The sequence below is a fragment of the Martes martes genome, assembly GCF_963455335.1.
Source record: "Martes martes genome assembly, chromosome: 12".
NCBI lineage: Eukaryota > Metazoa > Chordata > Mammalia > Carnivora > Mustelidae > Martes > Martes martes.
In genome coordinates, this window is record NC_137900.1 from 92,644,768 (window position 1) to 92,671,297 (window position 26,530).

Sequence of the window (26,530 nt, forward strand, 5' to 3'; positions counted from 1 at the left end):
ACGGTGGCACGGTGGGCTCGCCATCCGTGTCAGTGGCTCCCAGGTTCCCTGCTCAGAAGAGCTGGCCCCTTTCTGCCCCACACGGCATACGCATTCTGGTTCACACAGCAGCTGCCCCCACGGAGCCTGCTAAGAGCCCCCAGCAGCTGGAACACTCTGCTGACCACACTAGGGAGGCCACGGCCAGCCTAGCATTCAGCTGCACAGAAGCCTTTCAAACCTCCTACCCAAGAAATGACCTGTCTCCTGCCTTTGGATTTTTCTTTCTTGTGACCAGATCTTTCTTCCAATGCTATACTAACAATTTCTGTAGATTTTATGGCAGAACCCTGTCAAAAACCTTTTTAAAAACCCTCAAAGTCCTGTCTGAGAGAGGTCCGTGTGCTTCCGTCCCACAGTGGACTCAGGAATGCACTTTCTCTATGGAGAGCCCGCAGCCACTCCGCCCACCCCTGCCCACCATCCCCCCACCCCAGCCCCCACCCCCGGGATACTGTAGTGCTACTTTTGAAAACAAATTTCATGCTGCCCAAGAAGCAGACTCCAACCCCAGGGCCCATGCTGACCTTGGTTCGTGTCGGGTGGGGACCAGAGCAGGTCACGCACACTGGCCACGTGGTTCTGGGGCAGGCAAGTCTGCCCCGAGTGGCAGGGCACAGGCAGCCCAAGCCTGACCTGGGTCGACACCAGCTGCTGCTCGACCGTCTGGAGACCGGCTCTACCCCCGATGCTAACTTCTACTTCATCTGCCCTGGCAGCTCCCAGACCCGGCTTCTCTCCCTCGCGTCCCTCTGCCATCACCTTTCCGTCCTTAAAAAGACTTGCTGCAGCGCAGTCAAGTGACCTGTTGACTCCCGGCAGGTTTATTGTTTTTAAAACCAAACTAAACTTTACTATGGGCTTGAGTCCCTTGTGGCATAAAACCCTAAGTGTTTAGGCTGCGTACCTCAACACCCCAAGGCCTCAACCCCCCAGCCGCGGCTGAGTAAAAAGCCGGGCCCCCTAGAACCCAAAGGAAGCCGAGCGCAGCCCCCCCTTGGGTCGGCCACGGTCATCGAGCTGAGCGGCCACCAGGGCTGAGGCATGTGCCAAGGGCCCGGGGCCCAGACGCCTGTCCGCGGAGCCTCCTGCGCAGGCTGCGGCCCACGCCGCCACACTGCCTCCTCCCTCCCTGTAGTCATACGATCTGCTCGGTTCTTAAAAATGTTTTTTTTTTTCTTTACATTGGCCTCTGCCTTTGCCAGTTAATCGGGGAAAAGGCTTTGATTTAAATGCCTGGTGTCTTTGTTCTGTGGCACGGGTCCCTTGGGTTGGGGGAGGGTGAGCATTCTGACCCGGTTTCAGTAGGAATCCAGTTAACATTTTTTTTCCTTTCTGAATTTGTTCATGTTTTGCTTTTCTAAAACTGAACTAGGAAATAGGACATGCTCGATTTCAAGCTTTCCTTTGGACAAAACTGAATTCACCACGTGAGGTTATCGCTAGTCCACACGGGACATGCAGCGGCCGCTGGCGGGCCAGGTAGGGCCGGGCAGCTGGGCACACCGGGAGATACTGTCCTGATGAGGTCTCGCGCTAGCGCAGTTGTGGCGACACAGCGTCTCTCGTGACTTAGGCCCCTCTGGTTAGGAGAGCTAGGATATCTACTACAACCCTAAAAAGAAGAGACCTTTCCCCTCCCGTGCTGGAAGCATCTGTAAGCAGTTAAGATTTCGTACCATTATAGTCCATCCTTCCCCCCCCCCACGGCTGAGCCCTCGTATACTTTTAACTAAAAGAATAAAAAGAGAAAAACCAAGTTCATCGGCTCTTTCCTACCAGTCTCCCCTTGCCTCAGCTGGGACACTAAGCAACAACTCTTCGGCTTCTAGCTTCTACCTCCGGAGCCTGTGTTGAGTTCAGAGGCTGCGCTGGGGTCCCCTCCCCTGAGCGTGTGCGGGCAGCCCGGGGTGCACGTCAGACGGCCTTTGTCAACGCTCACCGGGACTCTGCCCTGGAAGGCTCGGCCACCACCAACGTGCGGGAGGGGCGCATCATCAAGCTCCTCATGGGGTTGGCCCCGGAAAGTTCGGCTGGCGTGAGAAAGCTGTTACCTTTTTGGTGGTCTAGAACCAGCAACAGCGAGGCGGCGCCACCAGCCTGAAGCAACGGTCATTTAAATGCTGAAGAAGCTCTTTGGACTTTCAGAGCCTTTCTGTGTGGCAGCATCACCGAGAAGCTGACATAAATAAGAGGCTCAGGGGAACACGAACGGAGACAGGCAGACAGACTGGGGCGGGGAGTTGAACCCCAAGGCTCAGTTAGCACAGCCCTGCCCGAGGGACAGTTCCTCGTCCACGAGGGCTTCCCGGGCAACTGCTCAGCCCCCCACCCTCCCCTCCTGCAGGGAGCGGGTTTCACCATCCCCACGCCAGCCTGGTCAGAGCGGTCCCAGCTTTCCAGCGAACACCAAATAAATAAGAGGTAGCGGGGAAGGAGGGACAGAGCATTCCCAAAGGGGAAGGGTGGTCTCCACGGCGCCAGCTCCAGATGCCCCTTACCAACACACGGTTCACACAGAACTTTCTAGAAAGCTTAGCAGAACCGCCAAAGAACGGACGGGCGAATAAACCACTGTCTCCCTAGAGCTGCTGCTTCAGGGGCTGCGCTTCAGAACCAAAAAGCAGTGACAAGGTCTCCCGTGAAGTCGACCAGCTTCGCAAGCTACCCCCCCACGGAAAGGGACAGAACCAGACTTACCTGCGACACCACAGTTACCTGGGCTAACGGAGAGCCGACCCGTTCTCCGAGTGTCGGGAAAGGAGAGAGTGTGTGTTAGACTCAAAGATTCAATCTGGCCTCATATTGCACAGGTTCAAAGGGCACGACCATTGTGGGGGAAGGAAGAAAATAAAGCTACTGAGGAACGCAAACTGGCCCTCGGATTAGTCCACACTGCTGGGTAAACGAAAGACAGGCTGGGGGGGCGGGCTGAGGGGGGACATTAAGAGGCATTTCAATGCCAGATCCAAAAACCGTTCTGCGTTCAGTCAACTGTCAAAAGGACCTCCATCCCGTTGCCACCGCGTGAGCTAGCCACCCAGACCCCGGAAACAGGAAAGCCTGGGAACGTGCATTCACACCTCCTGTTCTAAGCCAGCAACCTGCAAGTTAACACTGATTGACCGTCATCCTTCGCTGTGTTCATGATGAGTCTCGTTGTAGTCCATGATGTGGAGCTGTCCAACACTGTCCGGGTTTGGGGGGGAAGGGTGCGGGCCGTCGAGGTTCAGGGGGGTCTTGGCTTCCGCACCCGGGTCTCTGCCCAGTTCTGTCTTTAGCGTCTCAGAAAGGCTACTGATGGTCACGCCGTCTTCATCACACTGGCTCTCACTCTTATTACGAAATAACTCTCGTGCCTTCATGCCTAGGAAGCTTTTTGAGCTGGGAAGGGAGCCGACAGTCGTGGGGATGCTGGTGGCGGACCCTCCCATGGCAGTTTCCCACCGACTGCTGAACAGGCCTGCCCTCTGGCTGGGGGGTTTCTCCGGGGTCAAGAGCTCGCTGCCGCCGCCGCCGCCGCCGCCACCGCCACCTCCACCCCCTCTACTTGCGCTGCCGGCCCCGGGTCGGGGGGACTTGGTCTCGCCATTGTGGCCAGATGCCTCTTCATTGTGCCCTGTTACAGAATCCGAGCAGCCGTCCTTGCAACAGGCAAGCCTGTAAGAAATCCAAGGAGGAGAAGGGGGGCGGTGTTGGCAGCGCCTGTGGGGATGGGAGGCGTGTGACTACGCCGGCTCATGCAGACACCGAACTCTACGCTTTCGAGCGGGAAAACCCGAGCGTGAAGCCTCGGCAGAAGACACCGAGTCTCAACGCGGGACGGGACACAGAGATCGCACGTGTGAGCACTTCCTGTGACCACATCCTGCGATTCCGGGCCAAGGACAGGGAACCAGAGGGGCCACCGGGCATGGTTTCTCACGCCCTGTTCTGCTGCCGGTGGCTCAGGGACCAGGCCGCTGCTCCCGCCTCTTTGCTCCTACCTTTCTTCTGCCGCTTCGGCTGCTTCTGCCTTTTCTTCTTCAAGTTTCTTCAGGAGGCCGTCCTTCTCCAACCTGCCGTATAAATCTAAGATCTCCAACTCAAACACTTGGGTGATCCTTTTCTGAGCCTCATACCTGCTCTCTGCCGCCTGCAGCTGTCCTCTGAAACACAGACCACCCCAGGATATAGGAAGCCCTGCTGACAAAAGAAACCACCACCGCAGACACCCGTGCCCACCGAAGTTACCTTGCCTGGACTTTGACATCCTCTAAATATTTCTTCTGCTCCAAGAGAAGGTGGTCTTTCTTGGCCAGGTGAGATTCCAGTTCCAAAATCCGCTTCTGGGAGGTATCAAGCCTCTGATTCTGCTGGAGAACGTGGCTTCTGTTTTTTTCTAGTTCTTTCCGACACGCAGCTTTCATCATCTCCACCTCCTACAAGAGGGGCTGGAGTTAGTCCCCGAGGAAGCAAGCAAGCATGCTACCTCCGTTGTGCGAAAGCAAGGCTCTGCGCACAAAGAAGGCGCTTTGGGGCACTGCTCCCGGAAATCTGAGGTCCTACAACTTGCTGCAAAGAAAGCTGGCAAGAAGTATTAATCTAGTAGCCCTTCCTTGAAATCCGCCCCTGAGGAAATCATCTGAAACATGACTAGGCATTTTGCACAAAAATGTATCACCGTATCACATGGCAGAAGGGCAAAAAACCAAAGCGCTGTTAAGTCTAACACCAGGAGAAGAGTGAGTTAAAATACATTTTATATCTCTAAGTTTTTAGTAAACTTACAGTTTATGTATCAGTAAGAAAAAGATTTAAAAAATGGACTTTATATAAAAACACGTGAACAGGAGGATCAACTACATCAACGTGACATTCACAGACGCCAGATGAAGCTACACCGATATCCGCTTCTTTCAACGTAGTGGGGTCGCAGCTGATTTGCCTTCCGTCAGGCTCTTCTCCCCGCACACTGACTGAGGGAGAGGCAGCGGGCGCAGCGCAGTGGGACTGGCTCGCTCAGGCCACGCCGCACATGTGGCTCGGGCACCCGGAAGGCCTGCAAATCACGCCAGGCAGATGGCTGCCTGCCGACAGACCCAGCCAGCTGAATCCAGAGTAACTCAACACTAAATAAAATCTTTTAAAAAAAGAAAGGATAGAAAACAAGGAGCAATGAGATGAACTTCCACGGGGGTGTCCCTGCCTCAAAGACGACCAGTGACTGCTTTCCTGGAGTGGGACTCCGCAGACTGAAGCTCAGCACTGGGCACCAGATCATGGCCGTTGTAGCCGTGCCCGGGGGCTCCAGACTTCAGCACAGGTGAGGCGAACCAGCCGGGCCTTTGTCGTCAGTGACAGTAGTTCTTTACGGAGAGTCAAGCCAAACCACCGGACTAGGAACATCCATGCGCCTCCACGAACCCTCACAACCACCTCAGGACGTCCTACCCCACACCTACCAGCCATGCCCAAGCTGATTCGCCGGTACCACCCCGCCTCCCCACTTGACTGAACAAGAGAAAGCCTGACTCCAGGTCCAAGGGCAAATTCTGACAGGTCCACGGCAATGACTGAGCTAGGGATGGACACAAGACACAATCCTGGCCAACAGCAAGGGTGGGAAGTCTGCTGGAGGGTCCCTGGCAAAGTTTCCTCACTGAGAGACCCGCAGGAAGCGACCTCTCCTCTTCCAAGGGAGGTCATGGTGTCTGTCTACCCGTGACCGCCATTCCTGTGGCTCACACCTTGCAGCCATCGGCACAGCTAGCCAGAGGAAAAGGTTGCTAGGACAGGCCGAGTGGTGCAGGAGAGTGGAAAAAACGGGACGCTTTTTTTTAAGTAATCTCTATGCCCCACATGGGGCTCAAACTCACAACCCCAAGATCAAGAGTCACACGCTCCTGTCCATCTGCCCATACTCTTGATCTCAAGGTTGTGAGCTCAAGCCCCACGTGGGGTATAGACACCACTTAAACAAATTAAAAAACTAAAAAAGGACAAAACCTTAAATTTTTTTTTTTTTAAATTCTAAAAAGACAGGGGCAGGGCGCCTGGGTGGCTCGGTGGGTTAAGGCCTCTGCCTTTGGCTCGGGTCATGATCCCAGGGTCCTGGGATAAATAAATAAAATCTTTTAAAAAAATAAATAATTAATTAATTTTAAAAAATAAATCAAAAAAAAATAAAAAGACAGGGACATGCTCTACAGACCGAGCCAGTCGGGCACTCAGAACCGGGCTCTTGGATACTGTCCCTAAACTGACTGGGCCAGCCCGGAACCCACTGGCTTTCGGACTTCTTGTCAAGTGGAATAACGAACTTCTTTTTGTTAAGCTGGGTTAGTGGCGTCTTTGTTCCTGCTTACAACCGTAGACACCCCAGCTGCTACAAGTCAGGGTCATCATATCCACGTAGGGACTGTGAAACAGGGTCCGGAGAGATCAGGCGGCTGCGGGAGGTCCCAGGAGTCCAAGTGCTCCAGCCGAAGGCAACAGCACAGAGGCCAGCCCAGCTGACTTCTCTCGGCAGATGTTAGGAATGCATTTCGGTCAGCATTTTCAGAGGGTCTCCTGTCTCTTAGGTCTCTTTTCCCCTCGTTCTTTTCCAAGCCCATTATACCTCCAAAATGAGTGCTAGCTGGTTTCTAGAAAGTTCCACACTTAACATCCTTCCAAAGGGAGTCTGAATCTGAGAGCCGAGAGGAGCTGCGAAATAAGGAGTAACTCTATTATGAAAATTACATCTCTCTGCTTCTAAGACTACTTTCTACATTTGGCCAAAAAAGCTTTACAAAGCACAAACCCAAGAAATCCTAAAAAGTAAGCCTGTGTGTGATGGAGAAGTTAGTGACAGGAGGCATCTGAGCATTTACTATTAAAATTCCATCCCAATTCATTCCCAGCTCATTCACTAACATTACCCGAGGCTATTTATAAAGTGACATAAAACTTCTGCCTCAACACCATTGGTGAGACACTAATTAGTGTAAGATCATGCCAATACTGGCCTTGTTGCCAGGACTGAACCGCCATCTGCTGAAATTAAATTCAACATTAAAAGGAAGAAAAAATATGTATACCAGTATATACCCACAGTCCCGAGCGTTATGTTCAACAGAACTGGCTTCCTATCCTTTTTTTGTCTCTCTCTCTCTCTCTCTCTCCCTCTCTCGAAGTGGGCACTGGTAAGAGAAGACAAACCCTTTATCAGCTACTCTGTACCAATTACCATGCGGCGCTTTCACTTACCCTGACTTCATTGCAAAGCAAGCAAACCGGGGGAAACAAGCTCGCACGACGGCCGAAGAGGGCTCGTCCACGGGGCCACGACCATTCCCTGCGGCCGCAGACCTGCTGCCTGGGTCCTACGGGCTCCCCACCCCCCGGGCGCGGCTCCCCAAGCCCCGGCATACCTTTGTGGTGTCCGAGTGCTTGCTCTGCAGTTGTTCCAGATACAACTCGTTGACCTCCCCGAGGACCAACAGCTGCCGGTTCAAGAACTCCATCTGCTGCTGGACCGACTCACTGTTCGAGAGCTAACCAAAACAGGGAGGGCCACGTGAGTGCCCCCGTGGCCCACATCTGGCCGGTGGGTGTACACAGGGGCTGGCTTGCAACTCCGGGTGTCAGTGCTAGGGGACAATAAACTCCCACAGTTTCAAATCCCCAAACACAACGGCTAGCAGGGAGGAAGGTGACCCACGGCAACTTCAAAACGGCGCTGAGCAAAGGGGAAGCAGTGGAGAGTCGCTACATCAAAGTGGCCACCCACGGGATGCCTGCGGAGGACGGGCATGTGTGACCTTCACCGTGGGGACATGAGCCCAGGGTTAAAGCCCAGGAAAACGCACAGGCTCATACATAAACTGTACAGAATGCGGTGAATCCCAAAACGGGAGGGACCTTAGCTCAGGAGCATTTTGTGAGCAAACTTCCCACGTTTATGTAAACGAGGATGTAAGAGAGGACTCCCGGGGGCACACACAGACCCAGGTGCAGGCCGGGTGCTTCTCCACTACGGAACCTGTCCTGTGCATTGTGGGGCGGGTCGCAGCACCCAGGCCCCCGCCCACGTGATGCCAGTAGCACCAAAAGTGCCTCCACACATTGCCCTTGTCCCCTGGGGTGGGGGTGGGGGGCCACCTCGCTCCCGGGTGGGAACCCCAGCTGGAGGCACGCAGATAAGGGCCTCACCCCGTCTGGAGGAAGAACGTCGGTAAGAGGTGCGAGAGCAGACCCAGCCGGCCCCGCCGCTTACCTTCTGGGACACCTGACTGAGCAGCAGCTCGGTGTGGCACACCTTGCTGCTGGCCTTCTTCAGTTCCAGACGCAGCTCCGAGATCATGTTCCTGCAGTCCTCCAGCTTCGTCTGCCCGGAGAGACACGCCAGGAAGTTACCCACCGCCTCCAGCCAGGGCACCACCCGACCCGGCCGGCAGCCCGCGGACAAGTGGGGGAGCCCAGCTTCGCAGCTGCTCTACTATTCTTGGGTCACTAGGATTTAGTCTCTTAGTTTTAAAAATCAAGTTATGGCTGATTTCTGAGTTCCTGATTTGTTTAGCAAAAGAACAAGAAGCTCTTAGATCCGCAGTCCCCAAACCAAGCCAACCCACAGGGCTGGGGCGGGGAGATGTGAAGTGTCTGAGGGAAACACAGCGACACCTGCCGCTCGTCATGTGAACGGCACGCTGGAGGCAGCAGAGAGGCGGGAGCAGACGTGCGGGCGAGGGCAGGGGATGTAGGCAGGTCTGCGAAGCAGGGTTCTGGGGTTTGCTGGGATACAAAGCACTGTGTGAACACCGGCGTGAAACGGGAAAAGAGGGCGTCGGTGTCCAGTGTGACTCCAAGGTCTGAGCCTCTGCGGTGCCCAACAGGGACACACACAGCACTGGTGAGTCATGGTGGTCGTTTAAAAACAAAATCTACAACAACGTGAACTTAGGTCTACTGTCCTCAAACAGCTGCTGGGTTGTCGGGGCGTGAGGACTAAGTTATTCAGATCTGCTTAAAAGCACAACAGTCAAGTGTTTCTTTTTGCCTTGGAAAGCCAGGGAAGTGACCAAAATGCCACAGGAGCTGCGTATCGGCCCGAGATGCTGTCTACGCACCGCCGCAGCAGAGAGAAAAGCCCTTCCTGGCCGTCGGGCGGAGCGAGGCACCTCCGTGCCCTGTCCCAGCAGCCCGGGGCCGCCGCCCGTACCTGCAGCTCCTGGCTCTGGTTGTAGAACTCCTCGCGGTCGTGCTGCAGCTGTCGGATCTGGCTGTGCAGCTGGGCCACCATCGCGTCTCGCTGCTCCTGCAGCTGGCTGCACCGGGCCTGCTCCTTCTGCACGCTGACCTTCCAGATCTGGATATCCTTCTCTTGCAACTTCAACTGGTCTTTCTAGCGGAGAGCAAAGACGCGATCATTTTAGCTGCCTCCCGACGGGGGCAGTGAGGCGCCCGTGTCGCCAGTGCCCGACGGCCACATACCGCCCTGAAGCTTTAACCGCAGGCACCGCAGCCACCAGCTCGCGACTGTCCAGCCAGACTTGCAGGCCAGGGCCACCAACCTGCCAGCGGCACGGGGATCGGGAGCCGCTGGAAGAACCTCACTTGGGCCCAGTTACTCCAAACACCTTCCAAAGTCCTAACCACCAGCACTGGCCCAAGACCTTGAATAATCACCAAGCAGCCAGGTCCCTAACACCGGCTGCCACCCCGGCAGTGAGCACAGAGTCCCGGGACCTCCCTGGGCAGCACGGCTGCCAATGCTGCTGCTGTCAGCACCCCCGTTTCACGAAACGGGTAACAGAGGCTGCAGAGGCTGAGCGACTTCCCTGAGGGGAGGAGCAGCAGAGCCCCGGCCTTTAGGTCTGACTGGCTTCTCCCCGGTGCCGTAAGATTTTTGTCACACAACAGCTTCAGGAAAGCTGGTTTCGCATTTGGAGGAACAAAATCGCGCCTCTGACTCTGTGACCGGTGCAGGTGATCACAAGTACACACGGAAGCCACTTGTCCTACCAGGGCCATTCGGTCACCCTCAGAGACCGAGCGACCACCCCGAGCCGCGGTGTCGTGCGGAGCCGGGACGGGACACCTGGGCCGCCAGCTGGCAGCCGCTGCCTCCAGAAGACGGAGCCCGCGCGAACCCCAGAGCCCGGGGCGCGCCCTGCCCACGGCCCCCGGGGCGCTCACCATGGCCGCGTTGTGCTCCTCCAGGGCTGCCGCCTTGACCGCCTTGCGGAGGAGCCGCCTGTTCCGGAGCGCGTGCTGCTGCCTCTTGAAACGCTCATACAGTAACTGGTTGTGCAGTAACAGCAGCTGGTTACGGAGGGTGCGGATCTCATCTGAGGGAGGAGAGCCTGATTTTAAAGCAGAGGGAGGGTGGCAGAGAGGCCTTTTACAGACGGTTCCGTCAAGACCCTGCCCTGGTCAGCCAGCTTCCAAAACGCGCTTCTCGCAGCAACAAGTCCCCGCTCCCTCGGCAAAGGCCGCCTGTGTCTCAGCGACGGTCGTGCGTCAGGAGAGGGGAGGAGGACTGACTACCGGCTGCCCTCTGAAGGAGCACAAAATGCTAGAAGGCGGGAGGACTCCTGAGAGCTTCCTGACTCCTCCCCGCAGACCCAAACCATACGTTCGGTTCTTCGAGGCGCCCTCCTTCCCCACCATGCTGTGTCCTCCGCCAGGCCCAGCTCCCACCCCTGACCTCACTGGGCTCTTTCCTACGAAAGCCGAGCACGAGGTCAGCGCTTTCTGCACTTCCAGCCTCGAGCACCTGCTACGTGCCACTTTCCAAAAGTAGAAAATGCTAGCTTTGCCACGTCTGGGATATTAGGGGCCAAGCAGATACGCTGGCTGGAGCAGCAGCGAAGGGGGACCTGTTCCTACAGGGCACGCCTCCTCCGAGGACAGAAAAGGCGACAAGCACGCAGGATCCACGCGGGCTGGTCTGGAGTGCAAGTAACAACTTTACCTCCAAAGTGGGTCCAGTCGACAGACTTGCTGGGTAAAGACAACCTAGGAAGAAAGGTGCAGGGGAACAAAGTTACCGAGCTCGCCCGGACAGCCTTCTCGGGACTGTTCATTGCCGCAAGGCTAGATCACTTCCTTGCAGTCAGAAGCAGCAACGGCCTAACAAAGCTTCAATCCCCAGGTCCACAGGGTGTCAGAGGTGGCGGTGCACATCGGACGGGGGGGGGGGGGGAGGGGGCACGCCCAGCAAGCATGACCGGCTCCCCAGGGTGTGGACGCCCTCCCTTGGAGCTTGAGCCACAGCCGATCTCTGCTCGGCTCTCCAAGGCGACGGAGTGCCCCAACATACTGCCAGCTACTTTCTACTCAATGTGCCATTTACCTGAGCCGTGTACCTGAGGTACACGGTACCTGAGCCCGTTACACCAAATCTCATTCAACAAGAAAAATCTCTGTCAAATTCCACTTAAGATCATGACGTTAAAACCAAGACCTTGTTTAGCAAGAGCCAAGGATTCGAACCCTGGAACTGGTGATTCCCTCGCCCCCCTCCTCGATAACCGTTGAAAAGGGCCGTAGAGAAAGGGTGGGGACAGCGGCTCGGGCCTCTCGGAGGCAAGCCTGTGTGCGAGCGCGGGTGTGCGGGAGGGGCTGCCCTGAAACCACTGACTTGCTTTCCATCAGAGGAACCGCATTACCTACGGCTGGAGAAGGACACACCGGGACAGGGATTCCTAGGTCACCCGGATACCAGACCCTCCCCGTCACGTTCTCAGAGCACACAGCCCCGCAGGGCAGCCCCCGGCTGAGCCCGCCCAAGCGCCCTTGCAGGACAGCCCCCCCGGGGCCGGCGGCCGCGCACAGGCAAAGGCAGCGGCTGGAAGGACAGAGGGCAGCCGGCAGCCGGCCACCGCCGTGAGCACGGAGAATGAGTCCCGGCCCCCTCGTGCTCTCGCCGAGCCTCCTGCCGCGGGCACGGCGAGGGAAGGGACGCCGCGGCGGGGCCTTACTTGCTCAGCTCCTTGCTGTGCGCGTCCGCTCCCTGCTGGACCAGCCTGTCCAGGACTTCCGCGGGGGAGGTCGAGGGCGGATAGTCCTCCTCTGTGTTTCCTTTTGCTTTCTTTAACAGTTCCTTGGTCTTCTTGCTGACAAAATGATGGGCGGTCTTTGGCAATGCCACCTCAAAAAGATGATCGTAAGGGGGAGGCTGCCCACTTCCAAACCCCACTCCCCTCTGAGGCGGAATTTTACAAGGGCTGGGAGTGAGGATGCTGGTCTCCAGCGAAGTCTGGCGCTCCCTGTGCCCGGCAGGGCTCTCGGCGGCGCCTCCGCAGGGCGGGTCTATGGGAGTAAAGGCTTGCTTTGGTGTGTCAGGCCCAAGCTTGTCCAGGGAGGAGTTTAAAGGCTCAGGGTTCACACTGGCGCCCTGAGCGCCAGAGGTGGCCGAATGGTTCTTGCGAGGACAGCCCGGGAGATTGTCCTGGTAGAAGGGAGAGTCAAAGCCTCCTCGAGGAACCAGGGGCTCGGTCTCGGCCGTCGTGATCTCGGACAGTTCTTTAGAGATCGCCGCTGAGAGGAGGGAGGGAGGCAAGAGCCAGCACTGTAAACGGGCCACCTGGGAAAGGCCGGGCCTTGCACAGCTGTGTGCTGCCTAGGGCCGCGTGGTGCGACACTTAAAGGGCCACCCCTTTCCCTGGCATGGGACCCAGAATAAACCTCCCACCTCCTTCCCCCAAGAGAAGAAAAACCAAGCAAGCCTGGGAGAGTTGACACTCAGTCCCGGTTTCAGGGTGCGATGAGAGCTTTACCATCTCGCAGTAATCTCATACGAGCCCAGAACCCCACACACTACCTTCTTCTTTAGCTTTCTCGATGCTGTCTTCTTCAGAGGCGAGGTCTCCTAAAAACCCTGGAAGGTCACTTAGAGTGACAGAACCTTTGCTGCCAGGTAGCTCTTCTAAAGAGAAACGAAAATAGCTCAAGTCAAAGAACTACACGGGTAACCCCCCAACTGTGAAAGTGCTCGCCCCACCTGGACGGCGTCCATAAGGGTTCTTCCTGCCGAGTGAGGCAAGGAGGCTAAAACCAATGCCCCCCCGGAGCGGCCCCAGAACTCGAGGCTACCACAGGGAGTCTAAGTAAAGGTACTGAAAAACATAACCCCACAGAAAATAAAATCCTCCATTCTCAACATCTGAGAGATCAGCTAAACACCACAACCTGACCGGCTCAAAATGCACGTAACAGGTACTTCACGGCAAGAGCTTAAAGGCTTTTTTTGATGTTCTTATCAGGTTGGTTTTTAGAATTAATTACGCCTCACTATCTCTGGCCTTCATCAGTTTGTGGTGTTCCTGAATTTCCTTGTTTGCACACATAACCCAAGAAGAGACAAGCAAGGTCTAGGGTTACCCAGAGACTTTACCTAATCCTCTGTCGTTCGGGAGATGGTGCTGTCTGTGTAGACAGGGCCTTGCTGAATCTGTTTTCTCTTCCTGAAAAGATAGGTACCGTTTATGTCATAAGGCAGAAAATTGTGTACGTGTTCTCTTGTGTAAGAGACATAGCCTAAAAATCTAAACTTCAACACATTATAAAAGAGTTTAACATTTGGCTCAGTGGTTTAAGCACTGTTTGGTCTCAAGGTACCTTCATAGCCTTAAAAACCAAGAGTCCCATGAGCTTTTATTTATGTGGTTCTAGTACAGTTACTACACCAGAAATCGAAACAAACACTTTAAAAATGTTCACTACTTCACTTAAAAATAATGAATCCAGGGTGCCTGGGTGGCTCAGTTGGTTAAGCAACTGCCCTTGGCTCAGGTCATGAACCCGGAGTACCAGGATCGAGTCCCTCATGTGGGACTCCCAGCTCCACAGGGAGTCTGCTTCTCCCTCTGACCTTCTTGCCTCTAAGGCTCTCTCTCATTGTCTCTCTCTCAAATAAATAAAATCTTTAAAAAATAATAACAACAATAATAAACCCATTATACGTAAACATAAATGGTACAAGTTCTTATGAAAAATAACTACAGTTTCCAAAACAATACACACAAAGTCAGTGAGACGAGTGAACCTCTTCCACCTTCGTGCTCCCTCTTCCGTGTCTGGCTGAATGGAAGGAAGCCGGAAGCTCAGACCAGCCTCTACGCTCAAGCTGCTGCAGTGTGTTATTTTGGCTAAAGCATACGAAGGAACTTCTAAGCCCCAGTTTTAAGTAGTTATAAAAAGACTTAACCTTTGATGACTTGACAAGGAGTCATTTCTCAGGGGTTACCAGGTGGAATCTGAAAGCAGCCACACCACCTTTCATGCTGTGTTCGAGACCGCGGGGGCACTCTGGCCTCTGCACTTTTGCCTACATCGGCTCTGGACCATCGCACAACCGGACACTTAGAAGATCCTGACTTGCCCCATTGGGCTTCCCAGTGTGGAAATATTCACCACATGACATCAAAAACTCGATTATTCACTGGGCTCCCTAGAACTTTTCAACCTCTTCACAAAAGTCTCGGGGATACCATCAAGCTCATGGCGACAGAGATCGGGTTTTTCATACTCTAACTTTACCTGAAAACTGAATTTTGCCACCAGCAGCAAAGCCTGTCCATTGTTTATTTTGAAGTGACAGCTGGTCACGTAAGCAGCAGCCTGCCCCACGCCTGGGTCTAAACAAGCATCGGCCGTCGGTCGGCTGTCCCTTCACATCACACTGGCACTCCCCGAGAAACGCAGCTGGTCTAGCCGTCAACTCACATCACGGCACCAGGGTCTGTGATGGATCCCCTATTTTATCTCAAAAAATATTAAATAGGGATGTCCTCAAGGGTCACGATATACTAAAATAAGTCCTTCTTACTCCTTTCCATGAACACTCTTAAGGCACTGGCATTTTGGCTTTTTTATCTTTTGTTCTTTCAAACCGAAGACACACGTGACACAAGAAGGTGACGTGCGCCAGACAGTTTGGTGCCAGCCCTGATCTGCGCTGGGGGCCGGCCCTTCTCCCCCGCATCGCTCTGTACCACGAGTGCAAACGCCAACGTGGTCAAGAGGGGAAAGGGCAGGTTAGTATTACTATGAAAAGTAATATGAAAGTATTACTATGAAAGCCTCCCCGAGAGGCTTCTGGAGCTCCAGGGTAAGCAGATCACACTCTGAGAGCTGCTGGCGAGTCTATTCAGTTGCCCTGATCCAAACCCACCGCATACCCGGTCAAATTCCATCTGACATAACGAGCTTCGTGCCCAAAGTGAGGCCACACGCGGGTCACCGAGCTGGGGCAGAGGGAGCACAGACACGCCGGCACGTACCTTCTTGGGGGGTGTGGCTGTGGCCGGCCGCAGGGAAATGGGTGCGTAGTCGTCCGAGTGGCAGAGCGGGGCAGGAGGGGGAGATGTTGCTGGGGTTCCCAGAGGGGTTCCTTTTCCACCTGCTCACAGGCAAGGACAACATATACACCATCACCAAGCCTATTAGAAAACTCTGAATCTTTTCAACCTGCCTGAGACAATGAAGAAAGCCGCTAGAGTGAACTTTTTAGGCGGCTTGAGTCATCTTTTTTTTTTTTTTTTTGGTTCACTTTCTAGGTTCTGAAAACCCCCAAGTTTTGTATGAACTGTCAACCACAGGCTGACTGCTGCAAACAGCCCCAAACTCACTGCTGGATTAAGAGACAGTTCCTTGTCACACACAGCAGGCCCAGACCGACCCACCGAATCCCACCTCAGACGTACATACCAGTTGTACCAAAGACTTTACTGTAAGGGTGTGACAGATCAGGTGGGACATTTCCAGGAGACGTTGGAGGAGTGGTCATACCACAAACCGTAGATGGGCTCCAAAGAGCAGCCTGGGGAGTTAATGAGGCGGGTCAGCAGTGAGAAAGGAACACCGAGGCGTCCCTAAGGCTTATACTCATGACCGGACAGAAAAATGCATCTTATTAAAACTTTGTTATGATGCATTTTGCAAATCTAGACCCCAAGAGAAACCCAAGTGGCAACAGTAACCACCTTTCCTAATATCATGTATCCTTAAAAATAATTCCTAAAATGAGCAGGATGAGATCTTCCCAACCATGTGCCAACTCCCAACCCCAACGGTACGCTTCGCCAGCACGCAGAGAAGCGAGCAGGCACACTCTTTCACACCATACTTGTGGCGGCTCAGTCAACAGCCGTGTCGATGGGGGACTCAGAGTCTGAGGTGGCTGCCCGGGCGTATTTAACAACATCAGCCGAGAGCTGGAATACGGGGTCGAGGTAGCACTCCCTAAAATGAAAGGGAAAGAGCATGTGAGATTAGTGTGCAATTTTAGATTATTCTGGGGAAAAAAAGAACAGCCCCCAAACCATACGATAATGTTCATATTTTTTAAATAACTGAGGGGACTCCTGACGTCCTAGGGACAAAGTAACACTTAAATGCCTTTTTAAGTGCTCTTCGGAAATAGTTCAGTAAGGTTGTTCTTTTGTTTTGTTTTTAAGATTTTCTTTATTTGGGGCACCTGGGTGGCTCAGTCGGTTAAGCATCTGCCTTCGGCTCAGGTCATAATCCCAGGGTTCTGGGATCAAACCCCATATTGGGCTCCTTGCTCAGCGGGGAGCCTGCTTCTCCCCCCGCCTGCCACTCCCCCTGCTTATGCTTGCTCTCTGTCTCTCTGTCGCTTGCTCTGTGTACAATAAATGAAATCTTAAAAAAGATTATTTAGGGGTGCCTGAGTGGCTCAGTGGGTTAAAGCCTCTGCTTTTGGCTCAGGTCATGGTCTCAGGGTCCTGGGATTGAGCCCCGCATCGGGCTCTCTGCTCAGCGGGGAGCCTGCTTCCCCCTCTCTCTCTGCCTGCCTCTCTGCCTACTTGTGATCTCTATCTAATAAATAAATAAAATCTTTAAAAAAAAGATTATTTATTAAAATTTGATTATTAAAAGATTATTTGAGCGAGAGCGAGCGGGGCGGGGGGCAAAGGAGGAGGGAGATGAAGAGGGAAAGAACCTCAAGCAGACCCCCCCCCAGAGTGTGGCCCCCAACTCACGGCTCAACCCCAGGACCCCGGGATCATGACCTGAGCCGAAATCAAGTCGGACACTCAACCAACAGAGCCACCCGGGCTCCCCAAGTTCAGGAAGGTCTGATGTCAAGTTAAGCTTCAGGGTAACTTGAAAAAGCACAGCCTGGATGACACCTCTAATGGGTACTACCTACAGATAAGCCCGGCTTTTCTAGAAACCAATTCTCAACTGTCCAGATTCACTCAAACTGTGTCCATGAGTGCAGCAGCCCGGGGGCCTCACTGCAAGCGTCTGAAACAAAGACCCCCTGACGGGGTGCTGCCAGGAAGGCGAACCCTCAGGTCCACACTCCTCGTTCTGTGTTAAAGACCCATCCCTGGTCCACTGGCGTACTGTCGGGTAGGAGGCCAAAGATGCGGGACTCCAAATTAAACCTGAAAAAGGGGTTAGTCAGGAGAAACTGGAGGCTTATTTTAATTTTCAGCATCTGGGAAATAGTTCCTAGATGCTGCAGTGAGTCTCACCCCAGGAAAAGAAAAGTTAAGTGGACGTAAATGAGCCATGCTTTCCAGAGACGAAGCCGGGGTCACTCTTACCACAGCTATTCTGCGTGTCGACGTAAGGGCTGGCGGCCACATCGGCCGCACGATGAGGAAAGCGCGCGGACACCTGCGGGGACACGGAGTCGCCGTCTTCGTACGAGGCTTCTGCGGGGTCCAGAGAGATTTTGGCACACTCTATTACAACATCGTGTGTTTCTAATCTCTTCCACCTAGAAGAGGCAACAACAGTTAAGAAAGGCTGGCTGTAATCCGTTTAATCAAACACCCAACTCTCAAGAACGCTAATGCAAGGCCAGGCACAGAACCAGGATTAGCGACGGACAAGGCAGAACCCCACCAGCCCAAGCATTACACTGTGCGGTGTATTAAGAATCAGGCATCCATTTTCTAAACCTCCACCTTTCCTATTTAAATTGGGCCTATCAGGTTATCAGAACCTCATCTGAAGCAAAAATGTCAACAAACAACTGGGCAGAGCCTCCAAAGAGAGCGCAAACTACGCCGGTCACGGTCACCCCGGGAGCTTCTCCCTCAGACCGAAGGTCATCAAAGGTCCAGGGAGGCCTGGAAACTGCTGGGTGGCTGAGGTGGGATTTATGGTCTCCTATCAGAGCCTAATCCATCTCTAGACCGGCAATACGGCGCCGAAAGACTCAAACCTTGAGAAAGCCCACGAGGACATTTTTTTTTTTTTTTTTTTTTTTTTTAGAAAGAGAGAGAGCGAGCGAGCGAGCGCGCACAGGCAGACAGAGTGGCAGGCAGAAACAGAGGGAGAAGCAGGCTCCCCACCGAGCAGGGAGCCGGATGTGGGACTCGATCCCAGGACGCCGGAATCATGACCTGAGCCGAAGGCAGCCGCTCAACCAACTGAGCCACCCAGGCGTCCCGAGGACATTTTTTTTAAATCAGCCAAAGATTCCTGTCATATGACCCACAGTCCCACTTCTAGGATTTAAGCCTCTGGAAATCAATACACGGCAAGATACACAACAATGCTCAGCACAGCCTGTCACAGAAAAAAGAAAAGAAATAACCCAAAATCACACCAAGGGGATATATTCTATAGAAGAAAAATTATTACACCATCCTAAAAAGCATGCTCTCAGCAGGTCACTGGCTGCCAAGTGTCAGGAAGGAGACTGACCACAAAGGACACGGAGGAACCTTGTGGGCATATGACATATTCTTTATCGTGAGAGTGACGTTTGTCAACACTTAACAAAACTGATGAATCTTACTGTACGTCAACTATACCTCCCTAAAGCTGATTTTATTTTACTTATTTTTAAAGATTTTATTTATTTATTTAACAGAGAGAGACACAGCAAGAGAGGGAACACAAGCAGGGGGAGGAGGAGAGGGAGAAGCAGGCTTCCCGCCGACCAGGGAGCCCAATGCGGGGCTCGATCCCAGGACCCTGGGATCGTGACCTGAGCTGAAGGCAGGTACTTAATGACGGAGCCATCCAGGCGTCCCCTAAAGCTGATTTTAAAACTCATGTTTACAAGACTCAGTAGTTTAAGATGGTCAGGGTAGTGAGCTTCAATGAATAAAGATTCAAAACTATTCAGAGATACGCCCACAAAGACAGAGAGATGATGACACCAAGTGTTCAAATTGAAAGAGCTGAAAGTCATGGGCGACGTCCTTTGCCTTTCTTAGCTCTCCAGTATTTGCCAAATGGTCTACAAAGCCCTAATAATGAATACACCAGGTACCTGCTCCAGTATAAACTTTTAGATGGCGTAATTTCGCTATCCAGTTATCCAAGGAAGCAGGAATCCAGCAAGACTCTCATTTTCATGTTCCAAATTTTACAGAAAATCAGCCCCGCAGTAAGGGCACGCCAGGGGTTTACCCCAACAAAACATCTGCTTCCATACAATTTCTCTAGAAAACGCACCGCTCAATCTGAGATGGTGACAATGGGATACCAAATAAAGAACCAGAGAGTCCCCAGGGCACGGGCAGCATCCCTAGGGGGAAAGCCTTTCTCATCGGCACCGCCCCTGCGGTCTGAGCGGGAGCTCACTGCCCGGGGTTCCTGCGTGCTAAGGGCGGTAGCCTCCCCAGGTACTCCCGGCACCAGGGGCGAGGGGTGAAGGGACAGCGACGCTCACATACACACAGGAGCCTCGCTTTTAGAGAATCCAGTGGACTCACAACACAGCAGAATATACATTTACATGTCTGATTTAATTGGACTTATGCTATTTCCTTGGTTCTTAAAAGGATTTTTCACATTTAATGTCTCTGAAACTGGGAAGTCATATCTAATTAGTTGTGTGTTAGTTTTTGTGGCATTTTTTTCTTTCTCAGACGAACCCAAAATAGAAGGGCTCTGTGGCATCTTGCATTTAATGAAATAGGGTTGTTTAGAGTCAGTTAAAAGGTCCCTCCCATGTCCTTCCCCTCAACCACTTTGGCAGCTGCTTCCGGTCTGTCGGTGGAACTGGTACCCTGCCTGCATATTATTTTGAAAGAATACGCTCTACACTCTGAATTTCCTGTATACAGATTGTACCATCATCTGCAGACTTCTACTATGGTCAGCGAGGACGTAGACCGCTTCCGAATATCCTTCTCCCTCCTCCCTGCTCTCAGCAGACGTGTATCATAGTTTCATTTTCTTCAAAATTAGTTTTCAGTGATTAGAGTGTACTACAAGATTTCCTTTTCTGTTGGATTTAGTTTGTCCTGGAGTTTGGATTTTTCTGTTTCTTGTCCTCAGTCCTCTGTGTTTCTATTATAATTCTTCCTAACCGGACTCAACGGCTCTGAAACAATGCCTGATATAATTTTTACATAATGATATGCAAATAAGCTACTGGAATTATCCTCCCCCCCCCCCCCCGCCCTCTCGCCGCACTAGCTCCCTTCTGGAGGCCTCTCTCTCCCACTCTGCCGAGACTGGTTTGTTCTGAGGGCTGCTATGCAGTGTTACCCAAAGCCCTCCCGTGACCACGATCCAAAGTCAGGTCCCCCTTGCTTCCTGGGCTCAGTCTCACCGGATTCTACTCTCATTCTGATGGAACACATGCCCCAGTCGTTAGCTGAGAAGGGGGTCTATGGGAGGTAAATGTGACGGAAGCAGGTTGCTAGGTAAGCCCCTTCAATCAGGGAAGGCGTGTCCTTCGATATCCTGATTGCTATATTTCTTTGTATTTTTCATACTTGTATTGGAAATTTTCTTCTATTATGTTTTCACAAAAGTTTTCTCCTCTCTAAAGCTCTTTTTTCTTGAATGTTGGCTTCTTGGACTGATTATTTTAAGCTTCTTACTTCTCTGCTCAGAATACTCATCTCTAGCCACGGATTCTGCTTTCTGAGATAGTCTTAACTTCACCTTCCAGTTCTTTTGTTGAAGTCTTGACTTTTGCCCTCATTTTTCATTTTCAAGGGTTGTCTCTGAATGTTTCCCTCCATGGCATTCTGACCTCTGCATGTGCTCAAATGCCTCATCTCAGTGGCTACTCAGATACTTTCCTCCTCTCTCTGTATTATGTTTCTTTCTAGCTCCCTTTTCTCCTCTTTATGTTGGTCTCTCTCTCTCTCTCTTTTTTTAAAGATTTTATTTATTTGAGAGAGAGGGAAAGAGAGAGCACAAGCAGCAGGGAGGGGCAGAGGGAACAGCAGACTCCCCGCTGCGCAGGGAGCCCAAGGAGGGACTCAATCCCAGGACCCTGGGATCATGACCTGAGCCTAAGGCAGGTGCTTCACCGACTAAGCCACCCAGGCGTCCCTATGTTGGTCTCTTGTCTTTTGTGATAGAGCTTTCTTCGAAAGCCAGATGACCACTGCCTACCACCGGAAGCGAGGCTCTCTAGGCTGGCCTGGAGCCTTCCAAGTTAGCATCGCAGACTGAACATATGCATCCAATTACATAACCTCCCCAACCCACCAAGTCTACAGTATGGATTCGGTTGTTTTTAAATATAAACCTACGGGAAGGCGGAGAATGGGCGAAGGCAGAGCAGCACTACAGGCTCCTGAAGCTAGAAAGCAGACAGGCCAGAGGCAACCCATGTAGCAAATCCAAGGAAGCAGAACGCTAAGCTCCCATTGTTTCCAACCTAAAAGTCAACCTTACACCGCAGGATCCTTAAAAAGCTAAAAAAATGTTTACACGTCAAGTACTTCTGGCATGGGAGATAAGCGGCAGGTAGATGAGGACAGCTAGCGTGGGGAAGACAGTGAGAACTATTTGAGGGTCAGGGTCCTGAGATCCCCTCCCCACCTCTACACTCCTGGGCAGCAGAAATCTGGGCTATTCTTTGGAAAGAGTAAAACAGATTTTCAGGACTGAGCTATTCCAGAAATAGTTGAGGGCATTTAAGTGAGCCATGTCCATTCTGAATGCCAAGACCACTAACCTCTCTTACCACCAGGCTCTTCCCTCCAGCGGCAGCCAGCCAGCCACACACACACACACAAACGGGAAGCTCAGAGGTGACAAGTCCCACCCTGTGGACAGCTTTTTGGTCTCCCTACCCAGACACCCGCAGATTACCAGATCTTTGCGGAAAGCCTCAAAGACTTCAAAAGAACGACAGTGTACGGATTACACAGGGAACAAACAACTCCCAGATTCTCGAAGATGTGCGCATCCATGAAACCTAAGACAGGCGACTACAAAGAGGAGCACTCAGAGACCCATGATAAGGTCTTAGATGCCCAGAACAAGGCACGAGGAAGGAAACTTACAACAGGATTAAAAGCTAAAGAGGAGGAAACCTTCAGAAAGAACAAAAGAGCAGAGAGAAAAAACAGGAGAGCCAAGAAAAGTAGAGGACACTCTAGGAGTGTCCTCTAGGAGGCCCCGATCTACATTCCAGCAGCTCCAGAAAGACAGACAGACATAACGGAAGGAAGGAAATCAAGCACGAGATAATTAGAGAAACTTTCCTAGAACCTGAAGGAAAGAGTTTCCAGATCAAAGAAGGAGAACAGGTTCTGACGAGGCAATGTCAGAACACGAGGAGAACAGAGAGGGCTCTGCCGGCTCCCACAGAGAAAAACACAGCCAACACGGCCACGAGAAAGGAGAAGAGCCCGGATCACAGCAGCAGCGCTGGCAGCAAGACGCGATGTCTGAGTAAAGCCTTCAGGCTGCAGAATGAGGAGCCCGGAAGTCTGTACCCAGCCACATGGCTGCTTCCTTGCTCTGAGAGCTGCCGGAAGGTACACTCCCCGAAGACAAGAGCAAACCCAGAACAGAGGCAGGAGACACAGGGGATAGGAGGTCCTGCGCGAGGCACGGATCTGACAGGCGGGCAAACAGACATGTGGCGGGCCATCACCCTTGTCCCCGCACTGTCTTCTTAACGGGGGGACGCAGCATGCAGGTGACCCCAGCCCGATACATTGTCTCCGCTCAGTCTGTCCTGAGTGAGCACTGATGAAGGCCCTGCTCTCCCTTCCCCGCCTGGATCCGCGGCGCAGACGGACCCTGCCCTGCCCTGCTCCTGGAAGCGGGTCAACGTGAGCCGCGAGGAAGCACACGAGCAGTCTTCGTCCCCTGCCACGTTTCAGCAGCACATCCAGGAACCTGCCTCACTGCGGGCCCTGCCAGATGCTCTGACTTGGGGGAGCACTGTGTCTCAGGTCTCCCCCGTGCATGACCTGGCCCACTGACGCCCCCGGCCCCGGGGCCCCTGCAAACTCTCAATGAAGGGAAGCCAGACGAGGACACGAACACGGGCGTCTGCCCCTCACCTCCCGGGAACCCTCATCTGATAGTGACAAGACTGCCCTCTCCTTGGCCTGGCCCGGCTTCCCAACTTGCTTTCCAAAAGCACAACAATACACGGGGTAAAACTTTACAGGAAAGAAAGAACGATTAACATAAAAGCAAGACCGGGCGTTTCTCTGAAGTGGGGCAGGGGACGGGGAGAAAGATGGGGGCAAGAACAGGGAGAAACCGGCTGGGGGCTGCGGGCACAGGGACTCCCGCGACGTCGCTGCACTTTACGGGCACAGCACGTATACCTGTCCCCGTGCCCGTCTCTCTCACACGGAGCTGTTTCGCGCCAACTGTGGCTCCGTGTGGCAGAGGGAGGGCTTGTGAGGTGAGATCAGGCAGTGAACCAGCTTTTTCAGTGGGAGATCCCCAAATGTCAGTTATCTATGGACTGGTTTCCCCAAAAAGCATTCCGTCTTCTGCCAGGGGGAGCATCTGCCTAGCTGCCAGCCGGAGAAGGGGGAGGAGGGAGCTGGGCCTCTCGGTGCTCCGTGCAGGGACTTCATTCCCTGCTCGGCTCCGCCCGCCCCACCCCGCCATCCTCCTCTGCTGCTCCTCCCCCGGTGGGGAATAAACCTGGACACTTCTCCGGGTCCCCTGGAGGGTCCCCTGGAGGGTGCCTGGCTACCTGCAGGGGCGGCTCTCCCCTCGACATCCTCGCTTCCCACACCCCGCTTGTTTCCAACCACAAGCCGCTCGGCTTCCGGGGGCTCCGCGGGCCACGTGTCTGCCCTGTAACCGCCTCCGCCCCGCCCCCCACCCACCGCGGGAGCTGTTAATTCTGTACGTGAGGAGTGTGTTTCCGACAAGTACGAAGTTCGAGCTGCACAAGTCCGTCAGAACAGTGACTCTCTACGGAGAAGAACCTGTATTCCCAAATAACCCCGCAGCAGGGACATCGTCTTGATCACGTGACTAATGTGTCAAGAGATGCTGTGAAATTCTGAGTTGCCAGCCTCATTTCTATACCTTCGAGGGTCCAGTTCATGGTCCTTGGATCCAGTCACTAATTCCGGGTGAATTCGCACGTGCTCCATCATTGGCTAGAAGAGTAGGGGTTGACAAATCATAAAAGGTTGAATTTTTGTGGCATCTCCCCGCAACAGAGTATTAATTGACAATAAAAAGGAGTCCTGACACCAGCTACAGCATGGATGACCCCTGAAACATCCCACCAAGTAAAAGGAATCAGTCCCAGAAGACCACGTACTACGTGACCCCCGTCTGGGAAACGCTCGTCGGGGAGGCAAGTCTACAGAGGCAGAAAGGAGATCAGTGGTTGCCTAGGCCTGAGGCTGGGGGCAGAGCCGAACTACTTTTCAAAATCTGTCCCCTACTGAATGCACGGGTCCCAGCCGCAGCGGTGCACACAGCACGTGGCTCTCCAATGAGCAGTCATCACTCACCCGGACCACTTCTTCGAAAGTGTCCAAGTTCTCCTTCATACTGTAGTGAGAGCGTAGAAAGGAGACAAAGTTGCAGGGGTACATTCCGTAGAGGCGATGAAAGAGAGCATAAACACTGGCGTGGAGATGGACAAGATAGATCTCTGTCACGTGGCCTGAAACAGGAAATCACGGACAGGACACTCAGCCAGACACAAGCAAAGGTGAGCACGCGGCCACCAGCGTGACCTGTGGTCGATTGCCCCCACCTCGCTCCGCAGATAACGAAGAGTGTTTCTCTAAAATGCAAATCTGAACACACCAAATGCCCCGATTTAATATCTATAAGGGGCTCCCTACGGCCTTTGGATAAATGCCGATCTACTTAGAATAACCCATAAAGCCTCCAGCAGATGTAATGCTCCTCTCCGGTCTTCCCCCGACCCTCTCACAATGTTGACCTAATTTTCTCATGATAATCACTCGCCCTAAAATCTGATCTTGTTGTTTTTTATTATTGTTGTTTTAAGTAAACTCTATGCCACACATGAGGCTCAAACTCATGACCCTGAGGTCAAGGGTAGCATGCTCTACCAACTGTTAGCCAGCCAGGGGCGCCCCCAGTCTGTAATACCTCTCCACTCTCGTATTCAGCATGAATTTCTTGAGCTTCTTGAACAGCCCCGTCTTACTCACCTCTGCACCCTTAGTGCCTAGCACAGTGCTTGGTGCAGGACGGGCATTCAAATATTTGTAGAACAAATGTGAGAGATCCTTTTGAAATCAGGGTGTAGTCTTAGCTCTGCAGATTTGTAACTAAGGAGTGAAAAAACTGTTATCCAGAAACTAACTTAAGGAGCTGAGAGTGGGAGAAACCCAACACTTTGTCCACCGAGCCTCACCCAGACCCTACGGAGAAGCCCGAGTCCACAGGATCCGCACAGCTCTTCCACAATAATGCACAGACCACTCCTCTGCCCCCAAGAGCGTCCTAAGTAACCAGCATCACCTGGGTCTTGCACTTATCATTTAATCCCGTACAGAAAGCCACATATCTGGTGTGACAGGGCTTACACACTTCATCTTTCCGACATGAACAGCTCGTGCTCAGCTTACCGAAAGACTCCAAGTATCACGTGCTTATAGCTGTGGAATCATCTGACAGAGCCTGACTCCCTGCCAGGATGGGGGAAAATCCCACCACATTCAAAACAAGGACACCGATCAGGACCCACTGCATCTTCCCTCCTTCACATGCAAGAGACGGGTTTCTCAGAACCCGAGGTTTGTCTTCTGTCACAACAGACCAGCAGAGTAAGACAAAAAAGGTGCCAAAAGCCTAGTCTTGTACTGCTGTGACCCGGACTGAAGGTATTTTGAGAGATGGAAGTTTACCGACAATTAGAAGGTTTTACATCCTACCAGTTTCTCTGACAACTAATGCTCTTAAGCCAACAGAATGAGGAAGGTGTCCAATAGCCAGGCTTCTTATTTGTGCCTACAGTGAGCAGGCACACACCCAAGGTACTCCTCAGCCACTGGTGACCACCCCCCACTCCAGCTACGAAATTCTACACGCCTTCCTTTACAGCTCATGACCCGTCGATCACGAGTGAAAGCACTCACTTGGCAGGGAACGACAGGTATGTAAGGACATCTTTACCTGGTTTCTTCAGGCACCACGACGAAAGACGGCCGAAAATATCAAAGAAATCATGAAGGTGCTGCTTCCCCGACTGTGGAATCATGGGCAGCATGGTGATCAACACTAAGACACCTGTTGTGAGGACGATGACATCGGTATCCATCTGCAGAAGGAAAGGTCAAGCAGGGAGACGTCTGTCAGGCACAGCATC

At 53.0% G+C, this 26,530-nt stretch overlaps 1 protein-coding gene across 2 annotated transcripts in view; it reads right to left on the reverse strand.

Moving 5' to 3' along the window:
* Positions 1-1,221: 1,221 nt before the first annotated feature.
* The window catches only part of TSC1 (TSC complex subunit 1), a 45,858-nt gene continuing 20,549 nt past the window's right edge, over positions 1,222-26,530 (reverse strand). For both annotated transcript variants that reach the window (XM_080820731.1, XM_080820730.1), the window contains exons 6-23: positions 26,338-26,482; positions 24,696-24,850; positions 24,259-24,332; positions 17,583-17,758; positions 16,133-16,248; positions 15,715-15,826; positions 15,288-15,406; positions 13,400-13,469; positions 12,827-12,931; positions 11,985-12,543; positions 10,976-11,019; positions 10,198-10,364; positions 9,221-9,403; positions 8,279-8,389; positions 7,434-7,556; positions 4,273-4,460; positions 4,026-4,187; positions 1,222-3,699 (exon numbers count right to left, since the gene is read on the reverse strand). In XM_080820731.1, the coding sequence (XP_080676857.1) occupies positions 3,168-3,699; positions 4,026-4,187; positions 4,273-4,460; positions 7,434-7,556; positions 8,279-8,389; positions 9,221-9,403; positions 10,198-10,364; positions 10,976-11,019; positions 11,985-12,543; positions 12,827-12,931; positions 13,400-13,469; positions 15,288-15,406; positions 15,715-15,826; positions 16,133-16,248; positions 17,583-17,758; positions 24,259-24,332; positions 24,696-24,850; positions 26,338-26,482 (3,141 nt within the window). In that variant the 3' untranslated portion in view covers positions 1,222-3,167. The remainder of the gene's footprint in view (positions 3,700-4,025; positions 4,188-4,272; positions 4,461-7,433; positions 7,557-8,278; positions 8,390-9,220; positions 9,404-10,197; positions 10,365-10,975; positions 11,020-11,984; positions 12,544-12,826; positions 12,932-13,399; positions 13,470-15,287; positions 15,407-15,714; positions 15,827-16,132; positions 16,249-17,582; positions 17,759-24,258; positions 24,333-24,695; positions 24,851-26,337; positions 26,483-26,530) is intronic.